Source organism: Hyla sarda, chromosome 5, assembly GCF_029499605.1.
Source record: "Hyla sarda isolate aHylSar1 chromosome 5, aHylSar1.hap1, whole genome shotgun sequence".
Classification (NCBI taxonomy): Eukaryota; Metazoa; Chordata; class Amphibia; order Anura; family Hylidae; genus Hyla; species Hyla sarda.
Window position 1 is genome coordinate 189305656 of NC_079193.1, and position 12535 is coordinate 189318190.

Below are 12535 nucleotides of genomic sequence, written 5' to 3' on the forward strand. Positions count from 1 at the left end.
CCAGTAGTAAGCTACCTTTTTAGTAAGGGCCAGTAAAAAGAGTCTAGTTAGTGCTGGACAAGCAGGTTTTCTTTTCTTTTATGCCAATGTTAATATGGCTGTTTTTTTTTTTTTTTGTGGACAATACACTACAGGAGAAGCCATGCATTTGAACAGTGTCACTGTCTTAGACTGCTGTTTACTGCCATTTGCCCATCTCTACCAAGCTAAACACCCACAATATATAGACTATTGCAAAACAGTATAAAAATAATAAAATAAAATAAAACAGTGACAAAAGCCAAATCTGAATGCATGTATTTTATGACAGGCAACTTAACCACCTACTATGCCTATGTGGAAATTGTAAACTGGACTAATAACCTAAAACGGATTTTTTTTTATCAATTCTCTGCCTGTGGAAAAGGCTATAACAGACAGGGCATAGGTTGGCTGCTGTTAATAAGTGGTTGAGCTCAAGAGTCATCCAGAGGATGAGCAGATGAGGGAGGGCTATTGCCTATTATCTTCCAGCAGCTCATCACTCTAGCACAAGTTCAGGGAGAGCAGTGCATCTTCACACCTCACTTGCTCTTATAGAGATGAAGACTTCCTACACATCTTACAACCAAGGAGGATCCAGAACATGAGAAGGCTTTGAGGGTTTTTGTTATTGCTATTTCACTTTATGAATTAAAAAAAAAAACACAACCAAGAGAAAAGAAATCCTATTTGATCTTCAATATTTAACTTTTTTTGAGTTTACATGGGAAAGATTTACACACAGTAAGTAAAATCTTTTTACTACTATGTATTAAAAAAAAAGACTTGGCTTATTTGTGATACTCTGTATTTGTGTATTGCTGAAAATATGAAAGAAAAGATTTAAATCTGAATCAACAATATAAGAAATGTATTTATTGGAATTTATATTAATATTTTGTTTAAAATAATTGAGAGTGCCTTAATAATGTTTTATGGAATTTTGGTGGAAGTTTCAAACCTGTTATGTAAATAGATTTAAAAAATGTATCACATAAGTTACAAATAAAAATATGCTTTGGGCTATGTTCACACTAGTGTGATGTCTTCACTTTATAGCAGACACAAATGGCTTCTGGCAATCTCACGGATTTTAGTAAGGTCTGTCATGGTTATATCAAGTCTAGTATTCTTGTTGTACTAATGTGAACACAGCCTTACAAAATAATGAGTTCAGTGAGTTTACTGCATTTAGCTTCATATGTATTTGAGGCTTTTTTTTTTATTTTTATAAATGCAAGTTTATTCTAAAACTCTCTCGGAAGGGTTAATATTCTTACTGTTACACAAAAAACAGACTGATTCTTGTAAGTAATCTTGTAATCTAATGATTCAAGCCCCATGTTATCACAGGGAGCACTGCGCAAATGTAAGCATTTCCAATAACCGTTATAGATGTCAACTTTTAACTCACTGATTGATTTACTAAATGTCAGGCTGCCATTTACCTCGCCATCTCCTATAGTCAAATTTACATTTACATATTATATTAAAAATGGGAAACAAATTTTGAAATCATTTTCTATAAGTACTCATAATGTTATGTGTTTCAAAAGCATCCAACATTGGTCATTGTAGTATGTTTTGGAAACAAGATATAGGGTAACGTTCTCTATGTAGATTGATTCGCATAAAGACTTAGGGTAGGGTTACAATTTCCGTATTTTGCTGTTTATTTGCTGCTGCGTATTTTCCTACTTACTGAAGTCAATGGGTAGCAAAATATGCAGATGATTTTGCTACCCATTGACTTCAATGGGTAGGAAAATATGCAGCAGCAAATTTGCAGCAAAATACTGCACATGTGACCCTATCCTAAATACACTAACCTTTTCATTTTTTTCTGAATGTTTTTGACAGTATCTAAAAATCCCTTATTTGAATCGGAATCATAGCTAGAAAGCAGAAAGGTGATGGACGCTGTCCGGTCTTTGCTGGTGCTGAAATGTCATATACTTGACGGTTATTATACAACTCCAGATAACACCCATGTTAATCTAAGAATAGTCAGTGTTACATTTCTGCATATAATTTGTAACATAGTAGCCCAAATACAGTCCTCTTATTTATACTACACTGTATACAAGCTTCTGTTTGGAAGGTTATTCCATGTTCTTTTAGGTAAGTTTTTAAAATGATTCTATAAGTGACACACATTTAAATCCCAGAGTTTTTTCGTTTATCTTTTTTTTCTGCATGATGGTTAATATATCAAAGCGTTATACTGAAAGTGTAATAATTCTAACAATATTCATGTCCATAGACACTTTCATTTGCACTACTTACTTGTCTCTACAGTTTAAAAATCATTCTAGTCATAGAAATTGCCTTACACTGGGTACATGCATATAATAAGAATTTTTTATGCAACTTGAGTCCATCATGATATGTAAGTTATCACAGAGAATACAACAAAATGACAAATAGTAAGAGTGAGCGTAATGTTACAGGTGTTTGGTTGGTTACAAAACTGCAAACAAGACCTGTATTTTTCATATGATGATATTCATACATTTGTACTTTCTATTCAAATAAACATAACTGCTAAATGATGTTCAGTTATATTCTGCTTTTAACCTTTTTTTGACCATGATATTTTTATTACATGATGGGTAGACACTTCTGTATATACTAATGTGTTTTTAGTGGCCATCTTTTGTAATTTGATAGGTAATGAAAAAATATGATTTGTGTTTATTTTCACTGCATAGAATATTATTTCCCTATTTAAAATTTTTCAAGTAAAATAACTTTCATTTCTGAACTGTCACCCCATACTGTACATGTGAATCAGTTTATATGACCCTAGTTTCTACAGCTAAAATGTGTTATTTGTGATATTTTTTTTACCGTATAAATGAATATCAACTCCAAATGGACACAATATTATATTATATCTTCATTTCCTGCTGCCTGTTATAAGGTATAACTTTCCTGCAGTTTTACAGTTGTCACAATTAGATTACCTTTTTTTTTAATCCTGGGTTTTGTTAGTCTTGCCAGTCCCCCTCGAGGTGAAAGAAGCATTATATATATGCCCAAAGCAAGGGTTAGTGCATGAACATTTAGTTCTGTTGATTTATGTAAGAGGCGCTCATATAACATAACAAGTACAGTCACTTACAGATGGCTACATGATTGCATGTGCAGGCGCTAACACATATATACAATGGCTTCAGTTTTACAATATTTTCAACATACAATGGTCTTTTCTGGACCATTGTAAGTTGAAACCAGACTCAGCATGCAATGCTACAGACAGTCCAGATCTGTGAAACGTGTCAATGGCTGGAAGAACTGATCAATCGGAGTGAGCATTTCACTGGTAAACCATCTGTATTACTGAAATGCATGCACTTATGCGCCGTCTAGTTATGCTTCTCTAAAGTATGGTATGGAACTGCATGTCCGATATTGCTCTTTTACTTGTATCAGGATGAGCTGCTTTGGACACTGCTCCATTTTCCAGCTGCTCTTTCTGACTTGTAAGGACTTGCTTTATCTGTATTAGTAGTCTGCTTAAAGTGGAACTCCGCCCCTTGACATCTTATCCCCTATCCAACTTCCTTCCATCTTATCCCCTGTCCAATCGCAGGGGTCCCACTGCTGGGGACCCCCGCAATCTCTCCGGCAGCCCCCCGAGTCATCAGCTCTCCGGAGCTAGGTTTGCTCCATGGCTGATGACTCATGATACAGGGACTGGTGGTTCGTGACATCATGGCTCCGCCCCCTCATGCCATCACACCCGCCCCCTTAATACAAGTTTATGGGAGGGGGCGTGGCTGTTACCACGCCCCCCTCTAATAGACTTGCATTAAGGAGTCAGGTTGTGATGTCCTGAGGGGGCGGAGCCATGATGTCACGAACCATCGGCCTCTGTCATCAGCCATGGAGCAAACTTAGCTCCGGAGAGCTGATGACTCGGGGTGCTGCAGGAGAGATTGCGGGGGTCCCTAGCAGCGGGATCCCTGCGATCAGACATCTAATCCCCTATCCTTGGATAGGGAATAAGATGTCTCGGGGAGGAGTTCCCCTTTAATATTCTTTACTATTTTTTGTTAATATTCTTTCCTATTTTTTTGTTAAAATTTTGGGGACATCAGAACCAATTGTTAGTTTTCCATAGTTATGGTCCCAAGATGTAATGGTTTTAACTAACAATGAACTGCAACAGAACCAATTATTATAGTGACTTTGGCACAGACCAAAATGCACCAAATTTATTAAGAACATGTCTTTTACTCATGTAGATCTTACGCAATTTGTATAAAATTAGCATATTAAAATATGGGTACAAACAACTAAGAGGTGTGCCTCATTTTTTAAAAGTATTTGGGGGAAATTTTTTATAAAGTTTCAGACTCAAAATATAAATAAAAAAACATATATTTACCTCCCTTGCTCCCCCACAACTGTCACTGAGTCGGTCCCTGCTGTGCTGTAATTCCTTGTATCGGTGTCAGCAAGGACCTGCCCTATCAGCCAGTCAGCGGCTGCAGTGGTGTTCTGCCTCAGTCACTGATTGGCTAAATGGGAAAGTCTTTGTGTTGATACCAACAAGAGGAAGTGCAGCTCAGCGGGGACTGACACTATGACAGAGGTGGGGCGAGTGAAGAAGAAAAGTAGGGATTTTTTTTCTATTTTACTGGACCCTGAGCCTGAATTTCTTGTGGAATACCCCTTTAAGTGCTTTTACCAGTTTTAGAGTAATAAAGCTTAATCACTGCCTAAACTAAGTTTTTTTATGATGCTTTATCTTTCAATGACAGTGAATGTGATCCCGCAAGTTTACTTCCGAGGCTTTAACCCCATACATACTGCTCTCAGTTGAAGATTTGCTTCAAGCGTTTTCAGTCTAGACAATGCTCTGTGAGCAGCACAAACCTATCCAGTTGTTTGCTACAATGTATCAGCCTGGAGCCCAGGCTGTGTTGTGCATTACAATTGTATCAGCTTCTCAGCTGAGAGGATAACCTATGTACCAGCTTACTTTCTCTAAATGTACACAAGAGCATTCTCATTCACTGACAGTAAAATACAACTAATTTGAATGTATATGTTTTTACTTTGCTGGTCAAGTTAAAGCATTTTTGTCTGCAAGTGAGAATGACTTGCTCTTCTTCAGTGTTGCTTATTATTTACATTTCTTTGTAAAACAGGTAACTGAATTGTCCGTTGTATAATTATGTTGAGTGATAACAATCTTGTTCATCAATATGGATCCTACTTTATACCACAATTGATACAAATATTTGCACACAGTCTTGTATTTGTCTGATTCTGTTCACTACTGTGTTTGTCTACTACAGGTATAAATATTGATCCTTCTTACAACTCTGGTATACAGTCTATAGTCTTAGTAGCACCTAATGAATAAACCTAGAGCACCAGTCGGGCAGATGTCTTCAGTGGTTGCTCCTGCTAAAGACTCTAATGCAATGGGAACCAAGGAAGTAGAGCTTATACTCGTAAAGGAACAAAATGGAGTTCAGTTTACTAATTCTGTACTGGTAACCCCATCCCAGACACATCCTGATAATGAAGAGAGGGAGACCTGGAGTAAGAAGATTGATTTTCTTCTTTCCGTTATTGGATTTGCTGTGGACTTAGCTAATGTTTGGAGGTTTCCCTACTTGTGTTACAAAAATGGTGGAGGTAAGCCGTATGCTGTCAGCCAACAAGCATGTATTTACTTTGCATAACTGTTTGGTTGGTATTACTAATCAGAAATGTAATTGTTTAACATTGATACTAACAACATTGATAACAAACATGTTGGAAAATGTAATAAATGGATGTCCTTGAGATGAGAACCCCACTGTTTTCTAGAACCAAGTGGCTGTTGGGCTGTCTTGACTTTACTTGGTGTATGTTCATGGAAACGCTTATCCCTACATCTTATCGTCTTACTGATACAGAAATATCCACAATTGTATATCAATGCATACACCACATACTTTGTTTGCTATTTTAATATCAAACTTGTGGATGCTTCTTTATCAGCAAGACAATAAGCATTCCAGTTAACACATGTACTTTGTAAGAACAGGACATTGTTGCTCTAAGGTAACAGCATATACCAAACATGATGGCATGGCCCTTTCACTCTTTTCAGATTTTGTTATGGTGAGGCCTTGTGCTAAAGTTAACAAAATTAAAGTTTTCTTAATAGAAATGTAAAAACTACATTTCAGAAATGATTGCAAATGTATTAAAAAGGAAAATAAAATATTGCATATACAGTACTCAGACCCTCTACTCTGTACTTTGGCAGAGATTACAGCCTCTAGTCATCTTGGGTATGATGCCACAAGGTTTACACACCTGGATTTGGAGATTTTCTGCAATTCTTTACTGCAGATCCTCTCAAGATCTGTCAGGTTGGCAGCAATTTTCAGAGATGTTTGATAGGGTTCAAGTCATCACTCTGGCTAGGTCACTCAAGATCATTCATAGAGTTGTCCCTCAGCCACTCTTGTGTTGTCTTGGCTGTATGCTTAGGGTCATTGTCTTGAAAGGTGAACCTTTAACCCAGTTTGGTGTTTAAAGCACTCTAGATAAAGTTTTTATTAAGAAAATATCTGTACTTTGCTTCACCCAGCTTCCTACCCTATTTAGTTTCCTTGTCCCAGACACTAAAAAACACCCCCACAGCATGATGCTACCACCACACCAGGCTTCACTGTAAGGATGATATTGGGCAGGTGATTAACATTGCCTGCATACCTCCAGACATGACACTGAGAATTGAGGCAAGAAAGTTAAGCTTTGGTTCTATCAGACTAAAGAATTTTGTTTCTCACAATCTGCAAACTCTTTAAGGGTTTTCTTGAAAACTATGGGTGGGGTTTCATGTGTATTTTACCAAAGAGGGGCTTCTTTCTGGACACCCTGTCTGGTGCCCATATTGGTGAAGTTTTACAAAAATTGTTATCCTTCTGGAAGTGTCTCTCAATTGCACATGATCTTTGTAGCTTAGCCAGGGGGTTTGGGTCACCTCTTTCACAAGGACATTCTACTTAGGTTTGGTGGGGTGACCAGCATTAGGAAGAGTTCTGGTTGTTCCAAACTTCTTCCATTTAAGAATTATGGAGGCCACTGTGCTAGTTAGTTAGTCTTTCCAAATTATGTCCAGTTAACTGAATTTACCACAGGTGACTCTAATCAAGGTATTTAAACGGAACGGAGGTTCAAAAAACGCCAGAAAAAAACAACCTGTGTGGAAACCTAGCCAAAAGGTCATTTATACTGCATGGTGAACTTGCAAAAACAAATCCCCCAAAAATGTCATAATTGCTTTATGAATTAGTTCTACATGTTTAAAACATTTTTACAATACATTATTATAAGGTACATAAAACTACACCACTAGAAAATACAACTCGCCTGGCAAAAAAACAACCATGAATGAGAAAAAAAAAGAAGAAAACTTTGGCTGTGTTTGGAGGGGATACCAATGTGGGATTTATCATCATGGTCCAGATAGAATTTTTAACAATCAGACATTTATCGAAATTGATGGTCAGAAAACGTTTTCAGCTTATCATATTGAGCATACTGTATATTTCTCTCAATCTTATCATCTAATTTGACTTGCATATGTTTTGTTTCATTGAGATGTAACATACAGATTGGCTCTGTTGATGGCTCTGTGGGCAGATTATTATATATATTTTTTCTCATGTACTGAGTCTCCTTGCAGAGATCTGGTAATAACGTAGCAATGTTCCCTGGAAAGAGTATAAAAAATATAATTCTATGAAGAAAACTGATTCTCAAGCTCTTGGATGCACCCTACCATTATGATGATAATTTATACAACAGGTTGAAAAGATCATTATATTATTTTAATTATTTAGGGTACACATTTTGCTGCAGATTTTCTGACAATGTGAAGGAAAATTTGCTGCAGATAATATGCAGTCAATATGCAGCAAAATCCGCAGCAGAATGCGCACATGTGAAAGTACCCTTAAAGGAGTACTCCGGTGGAAAACATTTTTTTTTAAATCAACTGTTGCCAGAAAGTTAAACAGATTTGTAAATTGCTTGTATTAAAAAATCTTTACTCTTCCAGTACTTTTTAGCAGCTGTATGCTACAGAGGAAATTCTTTTCTTTTTGAATTTATTTTTTGTCTTGTCAACAGTGCTCTCTGCTGACACCTGATGCCTGTAACAGGAACTGTCTAGAGCAGGGGAAAAACCCCATAGCAAACCTATGCTGCTCTGGACAGTTCCTGACATGGACAGAGGTGTCACCAGAGAGCACTATGGACAAGACAAAAAAGAAATTAAAAAATAAAAGAATTTCCTCTGTAGCATACAGTTGCTAAAAAGCACTGGAAGGGTAGAGATTTTTTAATAGAAATAATTTACAAATCTGTTTAACATTCTGGCATCAGCTCATAAAAAAAAAAGTTTTCCACTGGAGTACTCCTTTAACCTCTTAAAGGGGTACTCCGGCGCTTAGACATCATATCCCTATTCAAAGGATAGGGGATAAGATGCCTGATCGCGGGAGTCCCGCCGCTGGGGACCCCCGTGATCTTGCACACAGCACCCCAGTTAAAATCAGTCCTTGGAGCATGTTCGCTCCGGGTCTGATTACCAGCGACCACAGGGCAGGCGGCGTGTGACGTCACGCCTCCGCCCCCGTGTGACGTCATGCTCCGCCCCTCAATGCAAGCCTATGCAAGCCTAGACTTCACGCCTCTGCCCCCGTGTGACATCACGCCCCCTCCCATAGGCTTGCCCTGTGGTCAGCCTGCCCTGTGGTCTGCCCCTGTGTGATGTCACGCCCCCTCCCACAGACTTGCATTGAGGGTATGGGCGTGACGTCACACAGGGGCCTAGTCCTGACGTCACGGACTTCCATTCCCGTAGTCGCGCCTTAGACCCTCCAGCGCTTCTGGACAAAAAACAGGTGGGTTCCGCATGCAATACTGCGGGGGTCCCCAGCGGCGGGACCCCCGAGATCAGACATCTTATCCCCTATCCTTTGGATAGGGGATAAGATGTCTAGGGTGGGAGTACCCCTTTAAGGGGTTAAGAAATATTACCATTTTCTTTATGGTTGGAGCATATGACAGGAAAATCCTGATGTATGTTCTAATTCTATGACCTAAATGTAGGCAGCGTTATGCCATACACTTGCATTTGCTGCCTACAAACTTCCATAGGCAATATAGGCTAAATGTGTGTACTGTGTAGGATATGTTTTTCTCTTTTCTTTTTTTTTTTTGCAGGATTTCTTGGTACTAAAAGTGTAGTTGACTATATTATAGATGTTTATGTAATGTAAATTTTTTTGCTTTTGTATTTTTCTATTTAGGTGTATATGTACACACTAGGATGTTCTGAGCAGTTTGCTATTATCCCTGGATAGGGAATAGTTAATGCTCTGAGCCAATGAGAACTCGGGTGGGGCTATTTAAACCGGAGTTCTCCTGCATTCTGTGCTGGTTATTTGAGCAAAACTCTGATGATGTCTGTTCCATGATGCACCTTGTATTTATCTGTTAATATCGAGTTTTAACCATGGTTTCATTATCCTGTTTATGATAGATTTTAGTCTGCTTGGTTTCAAAGGACATTTGTCGGTTTTTAGGATTATGTATGTCCTTTCTGCTTAGTCTGTGTTCACACTATGTTAGTCTCGCTTGTTACCTGTGTTCTGTGTGTAATAATTCCTGTTTGGAATCCTGGAGTCTGTTCAGACTCATCTGGTTCTAGTCTAGTGTTTCATATTTCTGTTTCCTTCTGGGTCAGCATCCTGATCACACGGTGGAGTGTGCCCACTGGCTAGTAGTCTATTTGGCTTTATTATACTGTCTACTCCTTTTGTGGAGTGAGGTGTCCAGTTTTCGGTTCTGTGTCCCAGTGCGAAGAGTGTTCTATGTTCCTGATCAGTTTGGTGTTTAGCATTCAGTTTTTCTGTTCACCCCCTGCATCTCTTGGATTCTGCTGTATACTTGTTGCATACCTAGCCTTGTTCATTTAATTATGTCTGCCATTTATCTGGATTCTGGTTTGTGAACTGTTTGTAAGTACACTGCATCCTGCCCTGTTTGCTTGTATATATTCTTTCTGGTATATCTGGTTGTCTGGTAGTTTTCCCATTCGGTTTTTGGCCTGTGTCCAACTAGGTATAATATTAGTTTTACACCCATTGCACTTTAGCGCAGGGAGGGACCGGCTCCAAGTTGTCGATCCACCGTTTAGGGTGGATGGGCAAGTAGGCAGGGAGAGTTTTTCTAGGGTCAGTTTAGGGCTCACTCTCCCTGTCCACCCCTGGTCATGTCAGTTTAAATGTGATCATTAGAACATCTTGATGTATGGTATTGCATCCAGTCTTATGTGTGATTAAACTTTATAGTATCCATGTATGTACGAAAATGCTGATATAGGTGAACATCTTACAGAAAAGATTTTGTGTTTATTTAGAGGAACATGTTTCTTTCCCAAAATTCACCTTCTAATCATTATAGGGTTTTCATGGAAAATTTGTGGATTGCTTGACCAGGAGGGTGGTGACATCTGGAAATCCCACCTACATTCATGGCCGTAAATATTGGCACCTCAGACATTTTTCTAGAAAATGAAGTATTTCTCAAAGAAAAGGATTGCAGTAACACATGTTTTGCTATACACATATTTGTTCGCTTTGTGTGTATTAGAAATAAACCAAAAAAGGAAGGGAAAAAAAGCAAATTGGACATAATATCATGCCAAACTCCAAAAATGGGCTGGACAAAATTATTGGGATCCTTTCACAATTGTGGAAAAATAAGGTTTTAAGCATGTCATGCTCCTTTAAACTCACCTGGAGAAAGTAACAGGTGAGTGCAATATAAAAATCAGACCTGAAAGCAGATAAAAAGGAGATAAGTTCACTTAGTCTTTGCATTGTGTGTATGTGTGTGGCACACTAAGCACGGACAACAGAAAGAGGAGAAGAGAACTATCTCAGGACTTGAGAACCAACATTGTGGAAAAATATCAACAATCGCAAGGTTACAAGTCCATCTCCAGAGATCTAGATTTGCCTTTGTCCACGGTACACAACATTATCAAGAGGTTTGCAATCCATGGCACTGTAGCTAATCTCCCGGTAGTGGACAGAAGAGAAAAATTCATGAAAGGTGTCAACGCAGGATAGTCCGGATGGTGGATAAGCAGCCCCAAATAAGTTCCAAACATATTCAAGCTGTCCTGCAGGCTCAGGGAGCATCAGTGTCAGCACAAACTATCCGTCGACATTTAAATCAAATGAAACGCTATGGCAGGAGACCCAGGAGGACCCCACTGCTGACACAGAGACATAAAAAAGCAAGACTACATTTTGCCAAAATCCTTCTGGGAAAACGTCTTGTGCACAGATGAGACCAAGATAGAGCTTTTTAGTAAAGCACATCATTCTACTGTTTACCTAAAACGGAATGAGGCCTACAAAGAAAAGAACACGGTGCCTACAGCGAAATATGGTGGAGGTTCAATGATGTTTTGGGGATGTTTTGCTGCCTCTAGAACTGGGTGCCTTGAATGTGTGCAAGGCATCATGAAATTTCAGGATTACCAACGGATTTTGGGTTGCACTGTACAGCCCAGTGTCAGAAAGTTGGGTTTCCGAGATCTTGTGTCTTCCAGCAGGACAATGACCCCAAACATATGTAAAAAAGCACCCAGAAATGGATGACAACAAAGCGCTGGAGAGTTCTGAAGTGGTCAGCAATGAGTTCAGATCTAAATCCCATTGAATACCTGTGGAGAGATCTTAAAATTGCTGTTGGGAAAAGGCGCCCTTCCAATAAGAGAGACCTGGATCAGTTTGCAAAGGAAGAGTGGTCCAACATTCCGGCTGAGAGGTGTAAGAAGCTTATTGATGGTTATAGGAAGCGACTAACTTTAGTTATTTTTTCCAAAGGGTGTGCAACCAAATATTAAGTTAAAGGGGTACTCCCGTGGAAAACTTTTTTTTTTTTAAATCAACTGGTGCCAGAAAGTTAAACAGATTTGTAAATTACTTCTATTAAAAAATCTTAACCCTTCCAGTACTTTTTAGGGGCTGTATACTACAGAGGAAATGCTTTTCTTTTTGGATTTCTCTTATGCCACGACCACAGTGCTCTCTGCTGACCTCTGCTGTCCACTTGAGGAACTGTTCAGAGCAGGAGAAAATCCCAATTGCTCTGGACAGTTCCTAAAATGGACAGCAGAGGTCAGCAGAGAGCACTGTGGTCATGACAGAAGAGAAATCCAAAAAGAAAAGCATTTCCTCTGTAGTATACAGCCCCTAAAAAGTACTGGAAGGATTAAGATTTTTTAATAGAAGTAATTTACAAATCTGGAATAAAAAATAGTAAGTTCAGCTCACAACTTAGCCGAGGTACAATATGGTTGAACACCTACACCTTAGGTGTAAAATAAATTTGTAGAAAGAAGAAAAATTGTAACCATAAACCTCAAGGCCAATGTGAGATGAACCGATACATGATGAATGTAAAAGAACCGTGC

General features: G+C 38.6%; 1 protein-coding gene across 1 annotated transcript in view; it reads left to right on the forward strand.

Annotated features, from left to right (window-relative positions):
- Positions 1-561: 561 nt before the first annotated feature.
- SLC6A3 (solute carrier family 6 member 3) overlaps positions 562-12535 on the forward strand; it is a 92740-nt gene continuing 80766 nt past the window's right edge. Inside the window, exons 1-2 of the mRNA XM_056518454.1 lie at positions 562-765; positions 5331-5676. Coding sequence (XP_056374429.1) covers positions 5391-5676 — 286 coding nt within the window. The 5' untranslated portion in view covers positions 562-765; positions 5331-5390. The remainder of the gene's footprint in view (positions 766-5330; positions 5677-12535) is intronic.